The sequence below is a fragment of the Pleurodeles waltl genome, chromosome 4_2, assembly GCF_031143425.1.
Source record: "Pleurodeles waltl isolate 20211129_DDA chromosome 4_2, aPleWal1.hap1.20221129, whole genome shotgun sequence".
Lineage (NCBI taxonomy): Eukaryota > Metazoa > Chordata > Amphibia > Caudata > Salamandridae > Pleurodeles > Pleurodeles waltl.
Window position 1 is genome coordinate 887,004,887 of NC_090443.1, and position 25,698 is coordinate 887,030,584.

Genomic DNA, 25,698 nt, shown 5'->3' on the forward strand with positions numbered 1-25,698 from the left:
CAGGGTGGGGTGGGGTTGTAGACCCTCTGTCAAGAGGCCCTGCTTCTCTGGACACGGTTGAATGTTGGGCCTTTTCCCTGGTGGTTAACCACATTACGGGCTTTCTGAACACCAGAGCCCACAAACTTAACTGAAGATACCTAGTGGATCACAAGAGCCTTTGGCTAGATCTGTTCACCTCCCCAAGAATCAAGAATCACCGTCCCACCATCAAGACAGTATAGGCCGGCCATTGGAGAAGGTTTGTGGCATGGTTTATAGACAAACAGGTTGAGCATTTGTCTGCACCCCTTTCCCAAGTTCTTTAGTTTATTCTTACCCTGGCCTATTAGGGCTCTGCATTGGGCACACTGCAGAGTTATTTGTCTATCTCCACTTTTCTCTGGCTGCCAGATCAGCATTCTCTTTTCAACATCCCCTCCCCATTGTAAATAAGGTCTTCAGCACGTTTCTCCAGCTCCGCTCATTATGCTTCAGTAGGGGCCAGATGTAGCAATTTCAGATTTTGCGAATCGGAAATTGCAAGTCGGTGCAACTCGCAATTTCCGAGTCGCAAAATCGGATGCAGAACGGTGTCTCAGACACCGTCTGCGAATCTCAATGGGGTCGCAAAGACCCACCTCATTAATATTAATGAGGTGGGTCGCATTTTCCGACCCCATTGAGATTCACTGCACTCACAGGGATGGGGCCTGCTGGAGACAGACCTCCATGTCTGTGACTGCTTTTTAAATAAAGCTATTTCTTTTTTGTATTGCAGCCCGTTTTCCTTAAAGGAAAACGAGTTGCAATATAAAAAAATAACGAAACCATTTGGTTTCAGTTTTTCAGAGTAGGCAGTGGTCCATGGACCACTGCCTGCTCTGAAAAACATTAACGGCGACATTCACAAAGGGGAAGGGGTCCCATGGGGACCCCGTCCCTTTTGCGAATGGGTTACCACCAGTGTGACACTGGTGGTAACTGCGAATTGCTTTGCGACCGCGTTCGCGGTCACAAAGCAATTTAGCATTGAGGTACGAGTCGCAAATAGAAAGGGAACACCCCTTCCTATTTGCGAGTCGCATTCCCATTTTGCGAGTCGCTACCGACTCGCAAAATGGGAAAGAGCATCGCGATGCACGTTTTGCATGGTGCAAACTGTGATTTTCGCAGTTTGCACCATGCAAAATGCTACCTACATCTGGGCCTAGGTCCTCAATTTGAGTCTTACTTTTTTAATGTGGGCTCCCTTCTTGTCACTTTATAATTGCCCTCTTAGGCTTCTCTCCATCAAGATGACCTTTCTAGTAGCGATTACATCTGTCCGGAGAGCCAGTAAACTGCAAGCACTCACCTCAGCCTCCGTATATTTCCTTTTACCCTGACAAACTGGTCCTTCGGACTTGAACATCCTTCTTGCCGGAGGTAGTCACCACGGTCCATGTAGGCCAGTCTGTCACCTTGCCTACCTTTCATGTTCTGACTTATTCCTTTAAGGAAGAAGACAGTCACCACTGTCTGGACCCAAAAAGAAAATTGTTGTTCTACCTTGACCACACACAATCATTCTGGGTGGATAATTAACTCTTTGTGGGCTATGTCTGAGCTAAGAAAGGAAAGGCTGTGCATAAGGGAACCGTCTCCCGGTGCATTGTTCTCTGATTTAAGATCTGCTATGTGTTGCCCAAGAACAACCCTTAGAGGTCTTGCATGCTCATTCCACCAGAGCAAAGTCCGCAACCACTATGTGAGTATGTTGAGTTCCAATGCTGGACATCTGTCAGGCTGCAACATGGGCACATGTTCACCAACCTCTCCTGCCTGGACAGTCAGGTCTGTCTGGATGGGCACTTTGCTGGTTCAGTCCTGCAGGACTTTCTAGTCTAGCTCACAGACCTACCCCCTGGGAGGTTTTGCTTGGGTATCTATTCCTAGGTAAGGAATTTGCAGCTAGATAGTCTTTACTAGATAAGGTGGTACTGAAGGTAAGTCATTTGTTAGATGCACACAAGCATGGTCCAATACAGATAATGCAAATTTATGTAACATGCATGGCCGAATACAGATGGTACAGCTTTATATATCAAACTTTTCCATAGATGGCATGGTGTGCCTAAGCAAGTGATAAAAATTAATAAGAGGACGAAAATAAAACTCTTGATAGCTTAGAAATGGCAGCTTTGTTAATAAGACCTGTCACCAAATGGAGACATTTTTAAGGGAGATAGAACTGTATAGTCTCTGTGATGTATGGTGAATGCAATGATTAGATGGGCATTCATTCTGCTAAGTAGTTTATGACTTATCTACAGAATAGACTACATTTTAATGTCACAGGACTTGAGAAGGAGACTAAGGGACCGCACAGTACACCTGCACAGGTTGTCTGACTACAGCCTTGCGGGAGCCACATTTATGTTGACTCTCCCTATTGAACTTTTCATTGACTAGTTAAGCCAGGGCCACTGAACATTTGATATTTTATAACACTGGACAGCATCTGAGTTTTTCAAGAACAAGACCCGAGGGAATTACTTCATCCTTGTTGCTTATACTTAAAAGAGAGAAATTTGAAGTCCAGGCAGAATTACTTGGAAAAGGTTGAGCAATTCCATTTAGAAAATTAAAAAATAAAGACACTTTCCCCCGACTCAGGAGGACAGGTGTCAGTTTGATAGCAAATAGGCCTCTAAACTATTTATTTTTAGCAATGAGTGCGGGGAGGCTGTCCAGGGAGTATGCTGTCTGAGAATATTGGCGGTAAATTGGGCATTGTTAAACATATTGAGACAGCATAGGGGTTCATTAAATTGACAGATTATTTGGCACGAGCTCTCAAGCTATTACCAGGACCTACACAGACAGTGTAGGAAAGTGCTCTTGTTGGCATGGTTACCACCCACTTTTTGCCTGATATTGAAACTAACATGACTGAGAGTGTGCTGGGATCCTGCTAACCAGGCCCCAGCACCAATGTTCTTTCTCAAAAACTGTACCATTGTTGCCACAATTGGCACACCCCTGATACACAGTTAAGTCCAGGATTTAAGGGCTCTCCTGAACCAAGCTCGTCAGATTCCTGGCAACCTCACAAGTAGAAAGAAGGACTGCTAAGCTGACCCACAGCAGAGAAGATGCAAACTGACTTGGTCCCAGTCCTACCTGTCTCCAACTTCTGAAGCCCTGCTAAAAGAAAGACGCATCTGGCAGGACCAGCAGCCTCTTAATAGACTCAAGAGGACTGTCTGCACCCAAGAGGACCAAGAACTCACGTGGACAGCAAAGAAGAAACTCCAGTCAAGGATTCCAGAGCCTCCCCAGATCTGCTAGACCTGTCCACTTTGCACCTGATGCCCACGGCCTGTGTCCAGGTGGTCCAGTGGACGTGGTGGTCCCCAGGCGATTCTGAGCAAGTGCCGTCCCTGGGTTGAACCCTCCTGTCTAACACGACAACGCATGCAGCCTAAATCTGGAGGACACCCCTGACCGCGACAGAACCAGACAAAGATTCCCAATGCCAAAAGGTACCCCTGCACCCACAGCCCCCTGGCTTGGGGAATCCGACCTTTGGTGCAGCAATGTTCAGCAGGCGGCCCACCTTCGTGTCCAGCCCTTAGTCTCCCGGAACCGACCCCTTGGACTTCACCTGCAGCATCTTTTGTGACCCCTGGAGCCCTCCTATAGGAAAACAATAGGAGCCTGAAACTATGTTGGCACCCTGCACCCGGCTCCCCCTGTGCCGCTGAGGATGTGTGTTTGATGCTGACCTCCACTCCCCCTGATACTCTTCTAAACCCTCCAGGTCTGCTCTCGGAAGACGTGGGTACTTACCTGGAAGCAGGCCTGATTCCGAGTGCCCTCAGTCTCCATAGGAGCCCATGTTAAATCGACCACAAATATTACCTCTGCTCCTGGCCGGCCCCATGTTGCTGGTGGTGGGTGTTTAAGGTTAACTTGAACCCCAACTTGTGGACATCCTAAACCCTGGAGACTGGAACTGTAAGTCTTGTACATATCTCAAAACTGTGCTGACTTTTCTTCCCCCAGAACTGTTTCTGAAAATTGCAGTGTCAACTTTTAAAACAGATTATTGCTATTTATTCAAAAACCGTATAACTTGCCATTTTGAAACAGTGGTATTAATACATATGTCTGATACTTACTTGCAAATGTACTTGCCTGCAAACTGAATCTTGTGGTTTCAGAAATAAAGTAACAAAATCTATTTTTGCTATATAAAAACAATTGGCCTGGAGTTAGTCATTTAGTGTGTGCTTCATTTATTGCCTGTGTGTGTACAACAAATGCTTCGCTCTACCCTCTGATAAGCCTAACTTCTCGACCACCAACCACAAAAGAGAGCATTAGCATTATCTACTTTAGCCTCTTTTAAGCCTCTGGGGTACCCCTGGACTCTGTGCACACTATATATCGTTTTGATATAGTATATACAGAGCCTGATGGGAAATTCCAATATCTGAGGATTAAGTGGAGACCAGTCAGGATTGGGTACATTTATTAACATTGCCAGATGATACAAAACTGGGTGTTGTCAGCTTTCAATTTCAGGTGTATATTTGAGGTAATTAATCACTTTATTGTATTTATGCAGTGACATTCGACACAGGTAAGGCATTGGACTTATTTTTGTGGCCTATGTTTTCTATCTTCTGAGGTATTTGGGCTTCAGAGTTTACTTGATCAACATGTCGACCTCTGCTGTATACCTGTCCCACAACAGTGGTTCATGTGAATGGCAGGCGTTCTCAAGGTTTTATCAGGACTTATACAGATGGGAAATCCCAATATTTGGAGACCAATCAGGATTGGGTAAATTTATTAACTACGCCAGATGGTACAAAACTGGGTGTCATCAGCATTCAATTTCGGTGTGTATTTGAGGTAATTAATCACTGAAAAGGATTCAAGTATGCCCGTACAGTGACAGTGGATACATTTAAAGCATTGGACTCGTGGCTTATGTTTTCTAGCAGCTGAGGTATTTGAGCTTTAGAGTTTACTTGATCAGCATGGCGACCTCTGCTGTATACCTGTCCCACAAAAGTGGCTTATGTGAATGGCATGAGTTCTCGAGGTATTATGAGGACCTAAACAGATGGACAATCCCAATATCTGGTGATGAAGTGGAAATTGTGGGGATTGTGTAAATGTGTTAAATACGCCAGATGATACAATCCTGGAAGTGTTGTAGACATTAAAGATTGGGAAGGCAAAACAAGACCTAAACTCACTAGAACTTGGATATGTTCTCTCCCAACTTTGATATAGCATTAGCCATAGTCTTGGTACCAAAAGGATTTTAAAGTAGTAAAGAGACTACTGAGATGAAAGCTCTGCATTAATCGGCGATGCATGCCAACATTTCAGTTTTCCTCCTAAACCAAAGCACTAAGGTGTTGTGGGACATACAGACTAATCTCATTGATCCATATAGATGCTTAAATTATTAGCAAAAGTATCTTCTGGCATAGCGCTATATACAGGGAGTGCAGAATTATTAGGCAAGTTGTATTTTTGAGGATTAATTTTATTATTGAACAACAACCATGTTCTCAATGAACCCAAAAAACTCATTAATATCAAAGCTGAATATTTTTGGAAGTAGTTTTTAGTTTGTTTTTAGTTTTAGCTATGTTAGGGGGATATCTGTGTGTGCAGGTGACTATTACTGTGCATAATTATTAGGCAACTTAACAAAAAAAAATATATACCCATTTCAATTATTTATTATTACCAGTGAAACCAATATAACATCTCAACATTCACAAATATACATTTCTGACATTCAAAAACAAAACAAAAACAAATCAGTGACCAATATAGCCACCTTTCTTTGCAAGGACACTCAAAAGCCTGCCATCCATGGATTCTGTCAGTGTTTTGATCTGTTCACCATCAACATTGCGTGCAGCAGCAACCACAGCCTCCCAGACACTGTTCAGAGAGGTGTACTGTTTTCCCTCCTTGTAAATCTCACATTTGATGATGGACCACAGGTTCTCAATGGGGTTCAGATCAGGTGAACAAGGAGGCCATGTCATTAGATTTCCTTCTTTTATACCCTTTCTTGCCAGCCACGCTGTGGAGTACTTGGACGCGTGTGATGGAGCATTGTCCTGCATGAAAATCATGTTTTTCTTGAAGGATGCAGACTTCTTCCTGTACCACTGCTTGAAGAAGGTGTCTTCCAGGAACTGGCAGTAGGACTGGGAGTTGAGCTTGACTCCATCCTCAACCCGAAAAGGCCCCACAAGCTCATCTTTGATGATACCAGGCCAAACCAGTACTCCACCTCCACCTTGCTGGCGTCTGAGTCGGACTGGAGCTCTCTGCCCTTTACCAATCCAGCCACGGGCCCATCCATCTGGCCCATCAAGACTCACTCTCATTTCATCAGTCCATAAAACCTTAGAAAAATCAGTCTTGAGATATTTCTTGGCCCAGTCTTGACGTTTCAGCTTGTGTGTCTTGTTCAGTGGTGGTCGTCTTTCAGCCTTTCTTACCTTGGCCATGTCTCTGAGTATTGCACACCTTGTGCTTTTGGGCACTCCAGTGATGTTGCAGCTCTGAAATATGGCCAAACTGGTGGCAAGTGGCATCGTGGCAGCTGCACGCTTGACTTTTCTCAGTTCATGGGCAGTTATTTTGCGCCTTGGTTTTTCCACACGCTTCTTGCGACCCTGTTGACTATTTTGAATGAAACGCTTGATTGTTCGATGATCACGCTTCAGAAGCTTTGCAATTTTAAGAGTGCTGCATCCCTCTGCAAGATATCTCTCTATTTTTGACTTTTCTGAGCCTGTCAAGTCCTTCTTTTGACCCATTTTGCCAAAGGAAAGGAAGTTGCCTAATAATTATGCACACCTGATATAGGGTGTTGATGTCATTAGACCACACCCCTTCTCATTACAGAGATGCACATCACCTAATATGCTTAATTGGTAGTAGGCTTTCGAGCCTATACAGCTTGGAGTAAGACAACATGCATAAAGAGGATGATGTGGTCAAAATACTAATTTGCCTAATAATTCTGCACTCCCTGTATATATATATATATATATATATATATATGAAGGTTAGTTTACTTAGTTCAGGCAGTCAGTTTTCATACCAGCGGTGTCTTCATCTTCCAACTTCAGGTGTGTATTTGAGGTAAATATTCACTGGAAAGGATTTAAGTATGCAGTGACAGCGACATTCGATACCTTTAAAGCTTTGGACTCAGTGTTGTGGCCTATGTTTTCTAGCAGCTGAGGTATTTGAACCTCAGAGTTTACTTGATTAGCATGACGACCTCTGCTGTATACCTGTCCCACAACAGTGGTTCATGTGAATGGTGTTCTCACTGAGGCTAGGGCTTCAGAAAAGCATATGTCAGGAGTGTCCTTTGCAGTAACTTGCAGTTTGGTTCTGAAAAGCAATGGGGTCATCTGTGGGGATTGGAGTCCATGATATCTTAATATGTGCAGATGATATTTTATTTTACCTCACGGAGCCAAGCCAGCAGCACTTGACATGGTAGATCATTCTGGAGAAATATTTGACATCCATATTAATTGAAAAAATCAAGGTCTTTCTAGTGTTCCATTCTGATGGGCTGTCATAACAGATCTTCATTTTGGTGGGGGTTTCATAAAATCCTGTATCTTGAAGTTGTGGAGTTTTGTGCCAGAACTGGCATTTAGATGCACTATACATATTCTCCATTATTAATCATTACGCTGGGTCAGTTGATGAAATTGATAAATTGATTATGGTGTTATCAGTGACTGCCAAGATAGTGCTTATTAAAATAATGGTATTCTTTACATTTCTAAATACCTTCTACAGTGTCTTCTGAAGCTGAATGCATACTTCTCACGAATTGTAAAAGCCTTGATCATGAAATTGATGAAGGCTGGAAAGGTCACAAAAGTCAAACTGCATTAGACACTGGAATGTACTGACCAGACAATGGAACAGGGTAGGGACTTAAGGTTCTGGGCAGGAAGCCATCTATTTCCTAGATCCTGATAATAAAATCCCACATGTAAAGACAGACAGGGAACAATTGAGTGAAATGAGTCTGACAGCAAAGCTAGTTAAACCTGTGACCATAAGAGGGCCTGATTCATAACTCTGGAATGTATCCTCATTGCATAACAATGGAAACAAGACGAGGACACCAACTATATTTGTCAGTCCTAAATATTTTTGAAGTGGCACTAGGTATAGGACTCTCACACACGTTACCTAGTAGCTGAGAAGAGGGCATCCTAAAACCGGATCTATCAGGAACTCAAAGCTGCGTCCACTCTGAATGCTTGAAGCAAACCTTTGGCAATCAAACTGTGGTGACTTCATGACATGCACAATGAAACTAGTAAAATTAATATCTGGCTCAAACAACTGCAAACCCCTTGCTTTAATACATTCTAACTGCAGCAGGATTCTAAAAGTGGGTCACCATGTTTATGCTCTTTTTTTGCAAGGGTGGGCAAGAAATAGATTCTCAGCAAATGACAGAAGGACTCTAGGAAAGAGTTTCACTATGATAAATGGACCAAAACGGTCTCTCTTTTCTGGATTCCGAGTGAACCACTGCAACATCCTTACCAGGAACTACATCATTCAAACACAGTGCATAAAATCAATGGGTAATATATATCGTAACTGCACTTCAGAACATGCTAGGAGTCTAGGTCATATTACGCTCTGTGGGAATTGTGGGCTAAATTAACAAGGACTACAGCAGCATCATTGGAAAGCAGCTGACTCAGTCTATTGAACAGAAGAGATACATTACCTCTGGTTATATTTGTTTTGTTTCTTGGTGTGCAGTAGATTAAAATGTGATGCACCAAACCTCGAGGGGATGAGAGGTTATGCAGATGCAGCTGTTTTCAGTTATTGGTTTAGACAAGCTGAAGATGCCCCTTGCTTCAGGGGCATTATATGGTTGTGGTGGGCATCATCGGCAAACTTCTCTGTAAAATATCTTTGACGTGACTTCAACATAAAGAACAGACGTGGACAGAGATGCTTCTTTAATCAGAATGCGAAAGGAACATGTTTTCAGGTGCACCATCACACCAAACCTCATACTACAGTCACTTCACGCCAGGGCCAGCTTTAGCACTAGTGGCGTCCTGTGCAACAATCTTTTTTGGCGCTCACCCCGTGACCGCCTCCTCGGATTTCCTCACTACCACCTGGCAAATGTGCCCCTCATCTCTCCATAGCCCTCTTTCACATACATTCATTTGTTTTAAAGCGGTTGTAAAGATTGGCTTTGCTAATCCACTCAGCTATCCACACAAAATATAGTTCTGCTCTTTGCAGCAGGCATATTAACCCTTTATGGTACTTTATGGCAAGTCAAAGCTGCTAGACAAAACTCCCATCTCTCTCCCTAGCGGGAACGTTAATCACAAAAGGTATATTGACATTTTAACTGTTTCCTGAAGGCAGGACGCAAAAGGAACTTTTCAGCAGGTTCTTTTAAATTGCTAGTTTCGTAAGTTATCGCTAAACCTAGCGCCCCACTGAGCTCAGTGCCCCCAAATCCAGGCCAGCATCCGGTGCAGCCACACCGCCCTAAAGCCGGCCCTGCTTCAAGCATTGAGAAAGCACCAGGCGTGTGTGGTGTGTCACAAAAAGGTGAAACACTTGTTGGCTGTATTTTGAAATTACTGAACCAAAAATGCTTCACAAAATCAGTTAAGAAAAGGAACGAAGGAAGAATTAAAAGGAAGTTTCATATTCTGTACTGGAATAACTTTGTTATTGGCAAAAGCCTATTTATGGTGTTCTACACCCTGATCTCCTAGATCAAATGTGTTTAAGTTGACATCTGCTTTTCAAGTTTAGGTTCATTTTTAATTCAGCAACTGATTGAAAGAATAACTTAAAGCACCAAAGACTATGGCTAATACTAAAAGTGTAATTCAGGCAAAAAACTGTACTCTCTTTGCCGGTCCTGCTTCACAGACTTTGTAGAAAATTGGCTCTGTATATACTATCTCAAAGTGAGAGATAGTGTGCACAGAGTCCAAGGGTTTCCCTTAGCGGTTGATAGTGGCAAAATTAGATAAGACTAATGCTCTATTTTGTGGTAGTGTGGTCTAGCAGTAGACTTATCAGAGGGTAGTGTTACGCATTTGTTGTACACACACAGGCAATGAATGAGAACACACTCTATAAGACTTAAATTCAGGCCAATAGGTTTTTATATAGAAATATATTATTTTCTTAATTTATTTTAGAACCTCAAGATTCAGAATTTAGGTAAGTACATACATTGTAAGGTACTTCTCACAGGTAAGTATGGAACTTTGAATTAAAACAGTGGTATTCACAGTTTTGGCAAAAATTGTAATAAGCTATTTTAAAAGTGGACACAGTGCAAAAATCATCAGTTCCTGGGGGATGTAAGTATTGGTTAGTTTCTCAGGTAAGTAAAGCACTTACGAGTTCAGTCTACTGGGCATAGGCAGTCCACCATTGGGGGTTCAAGGCAACCCCAAGCCCTCAGCACCAGCAACACAGGGCAGGTCAGGTGCGAAGGTCAAAGGAGGGCCCAAATAACATAGGTGCCTATGGAGAACAGGGGTGCTCCGGTTCCAGTCTGCTAGCAGGTAAGTACCTGCGTCTCCGGGGAGCAGACCAGGGGGGGTTTGTAGAGCACTGGGAGGAACACACAGGCACACAAAATACACCCTCAGCGGCACAGGGGCGGCCGGGTGCAGTGTGCAAAGTAGGTGTTGGGTTTTGCGTTGAAAGCAATGGAGGGTCCCGGGGGTCACTCTGGCGAGGCAGGCAGGCACTCCTGCACCAGTAGTTGGTTCCTCTCAGTCAAGGGGGCTGCGGGTGCAGTGCTTGGTCCAGGCGTCGGGTTGCTTTGTTACCGGGCAGTCGGTGTCAGGGGGAGCCTCTGGATCCTCTGTACAGGCATCGCTGTGGGGGGTGCAGGGACGTCGACTCAGAGTGTCCACATCGTTGGAGTCTCCTAGGAGTCCTCTCTGCATTGTTGGTTCTCCTGAACACGAGCCGGGGTGTCGGGTGTAGAGTGTGAAGACCCAAGCTTCCGGAATGAGGCGAGAGTCTCTTTAAAGTTGGTTTCTTGTTGCTGTTTTTGAATAGAGCCGCTGTCTTCAGGAGGTTCTTGGTTCTTTAGGTGCAGGTCAGTCCTCAGAGGTCGCTGGTCCCGCTGGATGCGTCGCTGTGCAGGTTCTTTGAGTCTGAAGGCAGGCTGGCAGGGTTGGGGCAATGGCAGTTGTTGTCTCTGCAGGGCTTTCAGGTAAGCAGTCCTTCTTTCTTCAGGTTGCAGGAATCTGATTTCCTGGGTTCAGGGTCCCCCATAAATACTGAATTTAGGGGTGTGTTTAGGTCTGGGGGGCAGTAGCCAATGGCTACTGCCCTGGAGGGTGGCTACACCCTCTTTGTGCCTCTTCCCTGAGAGGAGGGGGGGACATCACTATTCCTATTGGGGGAATCCTCCAAAACCAAGATGGAGGATTTCTTCAGGCCAGGGGTCACCTCAGCTCAGGACACCTTAGGGGCTGTCCTGACTGGTGGGTGACTCCTCCTTGATTTTCTCATTATCTCCTCCGGACTTGCCGCCAAAAGTGGGGGCTGTGTCCGGAGGGGCAGGCATCTCCACTAGCTGGAGTGCCCTGGGGCGCTGTAACACCAGGCTTGAGCCTTTGAGGCTCTCCGCCAGGTGTTACATTTCCTGCAGGGAGAAGTGAGAAGTACCTCCACCCAGTGCAGGCTTTGATCCTGGCCACAGAGTGACAAAGGCACTCACTCCGTGTGGCCAGAAACCCGTCTGGATGTGGCAGGCTGACAAGAACTGGTCAGCCTAACACTAGGAATTGGACTGGTATACAGGGGGCATCTCTAAGATTCCCTCTGTATGCATTTTTTCAATAAATCCCACACTGGCATCAGTGTGGATTTATTGTGCTGAGAAGTCTGATACCAAACTTCCCAGAAATCAGTGTAGCCTTTATGGAACTGTGGAGTTCGTGTTTGACAAACTCACAGACCATATACTCTTGATGGCTACCCTGCACTTAAAATGTCTAAGATTTGGCTTAGACACTATAGGGGTATATTGCTCATGCAACTGTGCCCTCACCTGTGGTATAGTGCACCCTGTCTTAGGGCTGTAAGGCCTGCTAGAGGGGTGACTTATTTGCCACAGGCAGTGGGTTGTGGGCATGGCACTCTGAGGGTAGGTCCATGTCGACTTAGCCTTTTTCTCCCCTCCAGCACACACAAGCTGTAAGGCAGTGTGCATGTGCAGAGTGAGGGGTCCCAGGGTGGCATAATACATGCTGCAGCCCTTCGAGACCTTCCCTGGCCACAGGGCCCTTGGTACCAGGGTTACCAGTGACCTATCTGTGTGCCAGGGCTGTGCTAATTGTGGGAACAAAGGTACAGTTTAGGGAAAGAACACTGGTGCTGGGGCGCACACTTTCAATCATAACTAGCATCAGCAAAAGGCAAAACGTTAGGGGGTAACCATGCCATGAGAGGCATTTTCGTACAAACTTCATCCACACAAAAAATTAGTTGTGAATGCTACTTTGTCTGATGAAGTCCGATTGGGGTGAGGAACCCATTGTGATATCCCTGCTAATTTGTATAACAGTTGTTTTAGGTGAATAACATGTTTCTTAGGTGCTACAGTTTTTATAGGGCAGAAAGCAGAGGAAAGTAAATTTGATGGTACATGAAACTGTATAACGTAGAATTGTTGGAGCATAAGGGCCTTCAACTTATTGTGACAACTATTTGCTAATTGTTTCTAAGAGCAACAATTCCATCTTTCACTTCATGCTTCACTCTTCCTTATTTCTGATGGATACTTCTAATTTCAGATTCTTCACATGGTGAATATTCCCAGGCATTAAACTGGACCTTCTAGGTCAGTTCTCTTGTGCACCAATGGCCATTGCTGTGCAGCTTTGCTCTGACATCGTTCCACTCTGAAAGTAAAGTGCAGAGCTGCATATGAGCAACATTCATGCATGCTTACAACAGTTCATTTCTTCCCAAGCCTACAGACATGGATCTGGAGTTTCTCTCTGGTTTTTGAGCCAACGTTTCTAACAATTTTACTATTGTATAAGGGAAATGCCACCCCTAAACAACATGATTTAAACAGTGTAGGGACTTTCTCAATCAGATGTCTATGATAGACCCTCACAAAGCATGTTTGTGGTACCTAGAGTCATATTGCGACTCCAAGGTTTGTGGCAACTGTGCCCAGATAAACCCAGAGGCCCATAAGACAAAATTAGGCCAACCTCTGTCACTAAACACAAAAAGACTCCAGCTGAGACTGGTTGAATTTGTAAGAAAGTTATGTTCCTGTGGGAGATTGTCATTGCAGGCAGACTCTTCATATAAGTCAAAGAAAGAAAACACAAGAAATCCAAGCCGGAATTAGCCTCATTTGATCTCCAGAGAGGTAACAAAATCATCAGTGAGGCTCCTGATCTTCCTCGGATCTGGTCCGATTTTGGTAATGATGCTTCGGAAATTTCCAGATCCATCTGTGATGTTGCAGCAGGCAGAAGCCTTTAGAACGGTCATGCTGCAGATACTTGCCACATTACCAGCTCCCACAGACACATCTTCGGGCCACAAGGGCCTCCAGTCAGACTTCCGCCACTGGGTTCACTTTCTGCGCTCCTTGGACCCATATTGGTTTCAGCACTGACTTCAGTGCAGACTCTGATCCCAGCGCCATCCCCTGCTCAGGTTCCTGTTGCATCTATTCCATATGAGGATGCACAGCGCCCAATGTGCTATCTGATTCTGAAGTGAATCCACCTTGGCCATTGTTGTTTCCGGGGGGCGGCTAGTGCAGAGCAACTCAGTAGGCTTTCAGACTCTGATACTTTACCCTTACCACATGAAAGGGCCCAGACTTTACACAACCATTCTGGCACAGATTTAGACAATGATAACTGCGATAACTATATTACTGAATTCCCCAATATGATGGGAAAACTGGTGTGATGTGCTTGATAATGCCAGTAGGCTGCACACTACCTGATACTGGTCTTGTGTCCTCCAGGGCGGGCTAGACTACCAGTCTTCCCCTACCTTGTTGACTGGCTGCTGAAGGCGTGCTCACTTCAGGCTGTTGTCAACACACCCCCAGACAACAGTGAACCTTCTAACATGATTGGGGTTCACTATCAACATGCCATAGTGTTAGAATTGGGGTCTCTAGTTGTCAGAAGTATACACCAGTGTCCAAGTAGGGACCACAGTCCTAGTCAGTGTAAGTCACAACACAATCCAAATTATCCTGTGCCCCACCCTCTGGTAGCCTGGCATTGAGCAGTCAGGCTTAACTTAGAAGGCAATGTGTAAAGTATTTGTGCAATAAATCATACAGTAACACAGTGAAAGCACCACAAAAATACACCACATAGGTTCAGAAAAATAGATAATATTTATCTGAATAAAATAAGGTCAAAAAGACAAAGGTCCAATAAGCACAAGTTGAAATATCACTTTTAAAAGGTTTAAAAGAGTCTCAATCCTTAGAAACCAATAGTTGTTTCTTTGTAACCCACAGTACCTGCAATCGAGGATGGGGTGACTTGTGGGACTCTCACCAGGTTCTATTACCCAGAATCCTTCACAAACCAAACAATTTGGCAAAAAAACACTTTTTCCTCACATTTCGGTGACGGAAAGTTCTGGAATCTGAGAGGAGCCTCAAACTTCCTTCTACCCGGCGTTCCCCCAAGTCTCCTGATAAAAATGGTACCTCGCTTGTGTGGGTAGGCCTAGTGCCCGTGACAGGAAATGCCCCAAAACACAACATGGAGACATCGCATTTTCCAAAAGAAAACTGGCCTGATTTTTGCAAGGTGCCTAGCTGTGGATTTTGGCCTCTAGCTCAGCTGGCACCGTGGGAAACCTAACAAACCTATATATTTTTTAAAAGTAGACACCTAGGGGAATTCAGAATTGGGTGACTTGTGGGGCTCTCGGCAGGTTATATTACCCAGAATCTTTTGCAAACCTCAACATTTTGCACAAAAAAAAAACCCTGCGTTTTTTTTTCCCCAGGTGCGGCAGTCATCTAGGGAAACCTACCAGACCCAGATTTGTTTTAAAACTAGACACCCAGAGAAGTCCAGGGAGGTGTGGCTTGTGTGGAGCCCTCAACATTTTCATATCGAGACTCCTCTGCAAACTTTAACTAAAGCTAAAACAAATCACATTTTCCACTATTTCTTTGTAGGATCATTGTGCCAGTACAAATTTCCTACCACCCAATGTTCCCTCGGTCTGCCGATTAAAAAATAAAATAAAAAAAATAACACCTCACTTTCCTGGTGCCTGCAACAGAAAAAGGCCAAAAATGTGTAGAGTGAGGGGATAGCACAGCGCGTTGATAAGCACATTTTTTTGTATTTTTTGTATTCATTTTTAGGCTTACTCAGCTTTGGGGACCCACACAAGTGAGGTATCATTTTACTTGGGAGGCTGAGGGGAACCCTGGGTGGTAGGAAATTTGTGCCAGTGCTGTGATTCTACAAAGAAAAGTGAGGAAAATATGCCTTTTTTTTTAAAGCAAATTTTGAGGTTTGCAGGGAGTATGGGTAAGAAAATGTTGGGGGATCCATGCAAGCCACACCTCCCTGGACTCCTCCGGGTGTCTAGTTTTAAAAAATATCTGGGTTTGGTAGGTTTCCCTAGATGACTGCCGCAACCTGGACCAAAAACGCAGGTGCCCCTTTCCCCCAACCCCCCGGAATAGATCATTTTGATGTGTCCACGTCCTTCTGTGATGTTACAAACACTAAAATGTGAAAAGAAACACACTTAGGTTATGGTAAAAAGAACCCTCACCCACCAACCAAGTTGGTGGCATGCTTCATCATCAGGGTCCCACCCGAGACACCTAGCATGTCACAAGTGTGCTTTGACGCCTGATTACAGCGGAGCAGGTTTTTTTGTTTTTACCACACATACTGGTTGGGTTTGGCACTAGGGTGAGTGATGGTTCAGTAGATCAAATTTTATTAACGAGATTTCACAAACATGAAATGCACTGTTAATAACTGAAAAGCCAAAAAACTGAACCACTGACTTGCAGCTCATGAGCTGTAAAGCCGCGACAAGGCACCAACCGCTTTACAGTCCATTCACACACTTTTCATACATGACATCCACAAGACCATTCACGCCGCCAGACCAGCATATTACAACACTTACATCAACAGACAGCGCCATTCAAGGGCCAATCACTTTCATATGCCTACATGCCTGACACAGCACTCACACCATCTGATGGGAGTGTACGGACTGGCGTTTGGCTAGCAGTGTGCTGCAGTGGCCTTCCAAAGGGAAACCTTTCTGCCCCAGACTGCTCCAATATTGGCACATCCGTGTCCTCCTCTTAAACAGGCCCTTCATCTGCACTCAGGGTGGCCTCCTTACCAGAAGATTCCTCTCAGACAGAAAACTCACTGCCAAAATCTCTCACTCTGCCTCAGATGGCAAGTCAGTCTCATAATCATGGTCAGAAGACGACTAACAAAGCACACCAAGAACCCGCTGAGCGATCATTGAACGGCTAGCCATGATCCTTCCTACAAAAAGTAACTGGACAAATGCACCACCAACAACCAGCACTGTGTAAGATAAATAATAAACAAAGTGTTGCTTTATCACTAAGAATTATAAACTCAAAAACTATACCACTCACTTATCTGAAAAAACTAGCCTCACCAGCAACTACTCTGCATAGCCACAGCAATCACCATTGATATCCCACTAAAAAGAAAAAAGAAAAGAAAATTACACATAAGACAACACAAATATCTTCGTGCACTAATCTAAGGACAATTTCATACACAATCCTGCATTTAGTACACCACTTACAAAATGTCATTCATGCATGGCAACAATAGTCATTTGGAGTAAAAAAAAAATGTATTACCTAAAACATGCAGCTACGCACACTGCTGCTCAATCACTGCCAAAACCGCAAGGAGTCACATCAAAGGACACAAAAGCTTTGAACTCAAACAAAAAGGAGAAATAAAACAGTATAATCAAAAATGCAAATACTTTGCTAGTCGACAAACACCCCGCCACCAAACATTTAGAAACGCCAAACACCACTGGTGCATTAGTGGCTTCTGCCCCCAGTGGGGACAGAAATGGCCTACAGTTGTGCCCCTTTTGGGGCCACCCCCAAACACAAAAAAACAAATGCAGTGATTCCCTGATGTCTGTGTGGCATCTTTGAGGGGGTGACCCTTACCCAAGGGCCGCCACCAGCACTTAAAATACAAAAGTAAATAATCCCTGGCGTTCATGTGGTTTCTGCCCCACTTTGGGACAAATCGACCTAAAAATTATAAGCCAATGAATGGAGATATGCCCCCCTAAGGGGAGTGCTCCTGCCTAAGGGGCCGCTCCGCCGTAATTAAATCAACAAATACAAAAAAATCCCTGGTGTCTAGCGGGCATTCCTGCTGCCCGATGGCATTGTGACATTGAGGGAAAGGAAAACACTTTCCATTCCCCGATGCCTCTTTCATTGCAATCCCCACCAAGAAACGTAACTCTTTCTCCGAGGTTGTGCTGGAAGCCATTTGCCGGCACCCTCTGATGATGTCAGCGCGCAATCGTTTGCTGACGTCATTAGATTGGGGTAGAGGGGTCGGGGTGGAAGGGTAAGCAATTTCCCTTCCATCCCAGTCCCTGGACTCTCACGGGGGAGCGCCAGCGCTTCTCATGAGCATGGTCCCAGGACGTAACGGTTGCGTCCTTGGCGCCTCAGCGCTGCAGCCAAGGATGTAACTTTTATGTCCATGGCGGGGAAGGGGTTAAATCCAACATCACCAGTAAGCAGGATTTTCTGTTACCTTTGTGGACATACTAAATATGACCTGGCTACTCCTTCCAGATCAGAATCTACCACTCAAAAGTATCTGAGGACAGTTTTAATGCTAGTCTGTGAGGAGCTGGCCTCACAGTATTGGAAAACAACTTTGTGAGTTTTCCACTACCAGGACTTGTAAAACACACAGGTACATGACCTGCTTTTTACTTAAATAGCACCCTGTCCTATGGGTTACCTAGGGCCTACTTTAGGGATGAGTTTTTTTGTAGATAAAGGGAAATTTAAAGCTTGGCAAGTAGTTGTAAATATCTAGTCGAAGTGGCAGTGAAACGGCACACACAAGCCTTGCAGTGGCAGGCCGGAGACATGGTTAAGAGGCTACTTATGTGGGTGGCACAATCAGTGCTGCAGGCCCACTAGTAGCATTTAATTTACAGACCCTGAGCACATGTAGTGAACTTTACTAGGGAAGTAAATTAAGACAGACAGTGACAGTGGTTCATTCATGGGTAAATCAGTTTACTTGAAATGTTACATGAGACAGTGAAGATTACAAGGTGTAGGAATCACGTTATCCATAGTAGTAGGAGGTATATTTTAGGACTATTTGGTTTGGAGAAGCACAGACTCTTGATTTAAACCATACCACAGTGGTTGAGGTTGGCTTTACAAATAAGATTGTATTTCTGTTTAAACTAACCCCTTTTTAGCAACATTAAACTAATGAAAGATTGGGGAAAACAAATGGTTCCAATCCTGTTCCTTGAAGTTTGCATGCAGCTCTTTGATTCCAATTCATAGGTCATTGTGCTATATTAGGACTGTAACTTATGAACTGTAATTAACAAAAGGATCTCTGTGACAAAAGCAGTAACACACTGAGCTATGCACATAAAATGCAGTTCTGTGATCTGCAAGGCACACCAACTTTGCAGCAGGCATATTAACCCACTGTGCTACTTTATGATGTTAGAACTGCCACTAGACAAAACACGATCTCTCTCCAGCAGGAACATAGATTACCTGAGTTAACTTGACAATTTTATTGTTGCATGATAAGTGCCCGATACACAAGGAACTCTGGAGTGGGTGTTTTTAAACCCATTAGTTATTTCTAAACACAGCCCCCCTCCCACCTCCACCCACCTCCCATGGTCAGCGCCAGGTGTGTGCGCCCATCGAACCACCCTAGAGCGGCCCATACCATCTCCCGAACCCACCCAGAGTTGACTGTGGTCACGGGTGCTTCACTACTGGATTCGTTTTGAGGACTCAAGGTTCCTTTCTGCCAAGTGGTTACTTCTTTTCATGCTAAACAGGCTATCTCCCTTCTAGCATTATTTTCTCCACCTTATCTTTCTAAGGAGGAAGAGAGACTCAATTGATTGGACCCTAAAATATAATTAAGCTATTGGACTAAGGACCATCTAGTGCATGGGTACTCACAAACTTTTTCTCGGGGCCAAAATTGCAGTATGGTTTGCGGCCGAGGGCCGCACTGAAGTGACAGCGGGGGAGGCCTAGAGGAGGCGTGGCTTAAAGGGGGGAACAACCACCCCGCCCCCTTTTTCAAAACTACCTCAGTAGCACACACAGCGCCATCTGCTCTCACCCCTACCCCAGTAACACACACAGCGCCATCTGCTCTCACCCCTACCCCAGTAACACACACAGCGCCATCTGCACACAGCGCCATCAGCACTCACCCCTACCCCAGTAACACACACAGCGCCATCTGCTCCCACCCCTACCTCAGTAACACACACAGCGCCATCAGCACTCACCCCTACCCCAGTAACACACACAGCACCATCTGCTCCCACCCCTACCTCAGTAACACACACAGCGCCATCAGCACTCACCCCTACCCCAGTAACACACACAGCACCATCTGCACACAGCGCCATCTGCTCCCACCCCACCCCAGTAACACACACAGCGCCATCTGCACACAGCGCCATCAGCTCTCACCCCTACCCCAGTAACACACACAGCGCCATCTGCTCCCACCCCTACCCCAGTAACACACACAGCGCCATCTGCACACAGCGCCATCTGCTCTCACCCCTACCCCAGTAACACACACTGCGCCATCTGCACACACCGCCATCTGCTCTCACCCCTACCCCAGTAACACACACAGCGTCATCTGCACACAGCGCCATCTGCTCTCACCCCTACCCCAGTAACACACACAGCGCCATCTGCACACAGCGCCATCTGCTCTCACCCCTACCCCAGTAACACGCACACAGCGCACACACACAGCACCATCTGGTCTCACCCCTACCCCAGTAACACACACAGCGCCATCAGCTCTCACCCCTACCCCAGTAACACACACAGCGCCATCTGCTCCCACCCCTACCCCAGTAACACACACAGCGCCATCTGCACACAGCGCCATCTGCTCTCACCCCTACCCCAGTAACACACACTGCGCCATCTGCACACACCGCCATCTGCTCTCACCCCTACCCCAGTAACACACACAGCGCCATCTGCACACAGCGCCATCTGCTCTCACCCCTACCCCAGTAACACACACTACGCCATCTGCACACACCGCCATCTGCTCTCACCCCTACCCCAGTAACACACACAGCGCCATCTGCACACAGCGCCATCTGCTCTCACCCCTACCCCAGTAACACACACAGCGCCATCTGCACACAGCGCCATCTGCTCTCACCCCTACCCCAGTAACACACACACAGCGCACACACACAGCGCCATCTGCTCTCACCCCTACCCCAGTAACACACACACAGCGCGCACACACACAGCACCATCTGCTCTCACCCCTACCCCAGTAACACACACAGCGCCATCTGCTCTCACCCCTACTCCAGTAACACACACACACAGCGCACACACACAGCGCAATCTGCTCTCACCCCTACCCCAGTAACACACACTACATTAAAAACAAATAAATAACCAAAGAGCCTTACCTGACTCAAAGCACTGTAAAGATGCCACAAATGTAGAACGGCAGGCAGGCAGGCGGGCAGCAGACGTGGAGCCGGTGACAGGAAGCAGACGACAAAGCCCCATAAAAGTTAGCTGCCAGCGCTGACTTTTATGGGGCTTTGGCTTCCAGGATCGTCACGGAAACGCCATAATCAATGGCCGCCGTACGTAAACATAGAGGAGGGCCGCGGGAGCATGCGCAAAGAAGCCACTGTTGCGCATGCTCCCGCGGCCCTCTTCTATGTTTACATACTGCTGCCATTATTATATGGCGTTTGTTGTGCGTCTCCGCGGGCCGCCAAGGTAGGTCCGTGGGGCCGCTGGCGGCCCGCGGGCCGTACTTTGAGTAATGTCGATCTAGTGGATGATCTGCTCTTTGTGAAGTTTTCATAGCTAGAAAGGCCAAACAATGCAAAAATGGGCCATTCTTCAATGGATTGTTCTCTGCACAAAGATCAGCTACACACTGGCAAGGGAGCAACCAGGGTCAAAGCTGCTATCATTGCATTGCCAAACAGAGTACGTGTCCTGGACATTTGTCAGGCAGCTCTGTGGGCATAGGTACACACCTTTTATGAAAGTGTACTACCTCAACAGTCAGGCTTATCTAGAAGGGCAAGACCATTCTACCTGCTCGGGCCTGCAGGACATTTTGGTCTGAGCCAGTTCAGACACATCACCTGTAGAGGTACTGCTATGTAATCTAACTATTCACAAGGTAAAGAATCTGTACTTAACAGTAGCCATCTGTAGAGCAAGTTACTCACATTCGGTAATGACCTTTCTGGTGGATACTGTGACTGCAGATTCCTCACCAATCCTCCCGCCTCCCTGTTCTATGAACTGGACTCTTTTTCCTTTTAAAACTGTCCTAAATCTAGAGATCTCAACACTGGTCATGCATTCTGCTGATGGCCTTTGTTGAGGGAGCGTCACAGACAAGAATGCCAAGATCAGTGCACAGCGGTGATGCCTAAATGTGGCTCTGCCCGTCACTTCTGGAGCAGGACAACTTTGGAAAAGAGCCACACCACATCACCTTTTGGTGCATAGGAGAACTGCTCTAAAAGGTTCCGGATCCAATCTAACACCTGTGGAATGTTCACAAGGTGAGGAATCTGAGGTTAGGGTATCCACAACAAAAATCGTTACTGAAGGTACGTAGCTTGTTCTTTTTTTCCCCCCACCATCCTTTAAGACTAGGAATTGTAAACACCCCCATTGCCCAGATCCCAATTGTGTGAATGTTTAGGTAAATGTCATGGTTTAATAAGCCTCATCTGGGTGTTCCAGAAAAAAATTATGGAATAAATTATACCTTTCCAAACACAGGATTAAAAAGAAAGAAAATGAGAAAGATGATGAAAAAGACATCAAAGAAGAGGAGCGAGAGCCCAGAGAGAAGAGGTGTTTCACTTGTGGAGATGTTGGACATGTACGGAGAGATTGTCCAGAACACAAACAAGTCAGACAGAGGAATAACAGCAGCATATTAGGTAACATATTGTCATTCTCATGTTTGAGTTGAGTTGTTTTCCAGCAGACAGTCACGCCATTGCCCCTTCTCTTTTGAAATAGATTACACTATGGCCATTATTCCAAGTTATCAGGTTTCTCCGAGTGCAGATACTGGGGATGACAAGTTGTTCCATCTTGAATGTAGAATAACATTCAGATCCTGTAAAATCTGCTTAAATTACTTCTCTGTCCCTTACCCTAGCAACCGAGGCTTAGGGTTGCATCAGCTCTTTGAGATGGGGCTGCTTGTAAGGAGTAGAACAAAGCGCAAAGATAGATAATGAAATTTCACCCTAATAAGAGACACAACCACACTCAGCTGTATGTTAACAATTATTACATTTTCATCCTGCTTTCCATTCTTCCAAGCATGCTTTGCCAAAAGAGGTGGCATTAAAATTGTTGCTTATGTGATCATCTCCTCTTTTCAATGAGACCTGACCCAGCCGAGTTTTCCTGCTGCTCTATCACTGCGCTTTTTCCCCAGTCTTTCAGTTTTAGCTGTATCCTTTGCTTTAAGGAGAGTATTTTAGAATCAGCTTACTTACTTTTAATTAGCTAAAAATAAAAAAGAGATAAAATAGTCTTTCTCTATTGTGCATGCTGTTGGAGAATAGGATCAAGCAGTGCATATTGTGTGATAGTTTCTTTTACATCGCTATGCTTCGCATGGATTTAGCCCTTTCTGATGCATACAACTACCTGTGGATTCCTCACCTTATGAATTCTCCCAATGCGCCAGCATTCAATGGAAATTTTTCTTCCCAGCTCTCTGTCAAAGAGGACGTCACAATTGCCAGAGGATGAACCTGAAGGCACTCAAGGAGCGGGAGGCCAAACTCTTTTTGGCCAAGGCGAAGAAGAAGAAGAAGCATAGGAGTCATCGAGGTCGCACAAGAAACGGCGTCCGCATGATTCCCGTGTCGTTTGGATAGAAGTCTGTCCCGATCGAGATCTCCATCAAGTCGGCGTAGTGCGACGTGGGAGGTTAGTCCAACAGCGACTCAGTCACCTCAGAGTCCTCAAGCTTCTCCGGTGCCTTCAGTCTTCGTGGTTGGGCCTCAGGAGAGTCCTCGCTTTTCGCCTGGAGCGCAATCGGACATTAGGGATCCGACGCCACAGGAGGAACAGGGGTATCTAGCCTTCCCGGCTCCGGGTGCGGATCCAGCAGCATTTTTAAATGCCATGTTCAACATCTTTATTTATATGGCCCCTGGTGGTGCACTGGCTGGTCCCACAGGTCCTTTGGCCTTTTCAATAGGCGCTCCGGGTCCATATAGACCGGCTCCGTTTATGCCCTTTTGCCCTGCGGAGGGTGTTGGTCCGGCACCGGCGCCGATACCATTGGTGTCTCCCGGAAGACCTTCGCCCCGGTGACGTCACCTGCGAGACCAATGGTGCTGGTGATGTCGCCCCATACTCATTCAACGCCAGTGAAGCGGGCCCACGTGTCCTCGGCGCCGATGGATTCGGTTCTGGCGTCAGATGGATCCGTAGAGCGGGGTGTGTCTCCTGGTCCGCGTCAGCTGAGATCTTCCTGTCGACTCATCCGACTCTGGAGAGTTTGGTGGTCCAGGCTTCATGCTCGTCTCATTTGGCTCCTGGTTCGTTCCCTGGCACACCTTCAGACAGGGAATCCAAGAGGATGGAGCAGTCTGACAAAAAGACCTTTTCTTCATGTAGCATGGCCCTCAAATCTGCCAATGCGACTTGTGTTTTGGGCAGATACATACATGCTCTGATGGACGCGGCCAAGGCTGTGCTACCGGATCTGCCTTTGGAGATGCAGGGACTCCTGTCGGATGCTCAGGCTGCTGCTACGCAGGTTATACAGTCGGGTCTAAACACTACAGACTCTGTGGCCGGAGCGATGGGCACTTCCATTGTCACCAGAATACATGCATGGTTGAGGTCTTCTGGGTTCTCGACTGATGTCCAGAAGACCCTCTTGGACCTTCCCTTTGATGGGGACAAATTGTTTGGGGCTAAAGCTGACTCTGCATTAGAGCGCTTTAAGGAGAGTAGGGCTACTGCCAAGTCCTTGAGCCTGCAGGCTTCCACTGCCACCCCATTCTGATCCTTTAGGAGGTTTAGGGGGTTCAGACGAGGAGCTTCCTTTCGTGGGCGACCCCAACCAGCAGGCCAACAATCCTCAAGTCTGCCCTATAGATCCTATTGAGGGTGTGGTAGAGTTGGAACAAGAGGGGCCACCCAGCAGCACCCTGCCTCTTCCTCTTCCTCTGGGGGGGTGGGGTTCAGCAAGGAAAGCAGCCTTAGTTCTCTGCCCATTACGTCTCGTTTCTCCTGTAGGGGGAATGTTATTTCATTTTCTCCGCAGGTGTGCGTTAATCACATCGGACTCCTGGTTACTCAATATTGTGGGGAAAGGTTATGCCCTTCCTTTTCGGGAGTTTCCCCCTCCCAACCCTCCCCAACCATCCTTTTGCACAGAAGACCATGTCCTGTTGTTACAGCAGGAAGTTCTAGCCCTTTTATGAAAAGGTGCAGTGGAGTTGGTTCCAGAGCAGGAAAGGGGTCAGGATTGTTGTTCAAGATATTTCCTGATCCCCAAGAAAGGATGGTCGTTTGAGGCCTATCCTGGACCTGAGGGTTTTGAATTGGTTACTCAAACAGGAGAATTTCAATTGTTGACCCTAGCGCAGGTGCTTCAGGCGTTGAACAAAGAGGATTGGATGGTGTCGGTCGACTTGCAGGATGCTTACTTTCATATCCCTATTCTAAAGTCGCACAGGAAGTATCTCCGGTTTGTGGTGAGGTCGCAACACTACCAGTTTGCGGTCCTTCCGTTTGGTCTTACTTCCGCACCTCGAGTCTTCACAAAGGTGATGGCGGTGGTTGCAGCAAGTCTCAGGAGGAAGGGAATAGTGGTATTCCCTTACCTGTACGATAGGTTGGTTAAAGCCAAGTCTCCAGAGCTCGTGCTGCATCACCTACGGGTGGCAACCCAGTTGTTGTTCGATCTGGGCTTTTCGATAAACGTGCCCAAAACACCTGGAGCCCTCTCAGCGCCTCCTGTTCATGTGGGCAGTACTGGACACAATGTTGGATCGGGCCTTACCTCTGCCTCAGCGGATTCAGAACTTTCAGGCCTTGATTCCAATGTTTCAAAGTAGAACGGTCGTTCCAGTCCTCAAGGTCTTTCGTCTGCTCAGTTTGTTTGCTTCATGCATTCTGTTGGTCACTCATGCACGCAGGCACATGAGGGCTCTTCAGTGGTGCCTCCGCATGCAGTGGTTTCAGCACAAAGAGGATCTCGAGGAGTCGATAACGATCTCCAGAGACATTGCAGCAGACCTACAATGGTGGGCTGT

The 25,698-nt window shown here is 46.2% G+C and overlaps 1 protein-coding gene across 6 annotated transcripts in view; it reads left to right on the forward strand.

The window, feature by feature from the left end:
* Positions 1-25,698, forward strand: part of TUT4 (terminal uridylyl transferase 4) — a 1,006,035-nt gene that overhangs the window by 877,693 nt on the left and 102,644 nt on the right. For all 6 annotated transcript variants that reach the window (XM_069232665.1, XM_069232664.1, XM_069232661.1 and 3 more), the window contains one exon: positions 22,181-22,344. In XM_069232665.1, the coding sequence (XP_069088766.1) occupies positions 22,181-22,344 (164 nt within the window). The remainder of the gene's footprint in view (positions 1-22,180; positions 22,345-25,698) is intronic.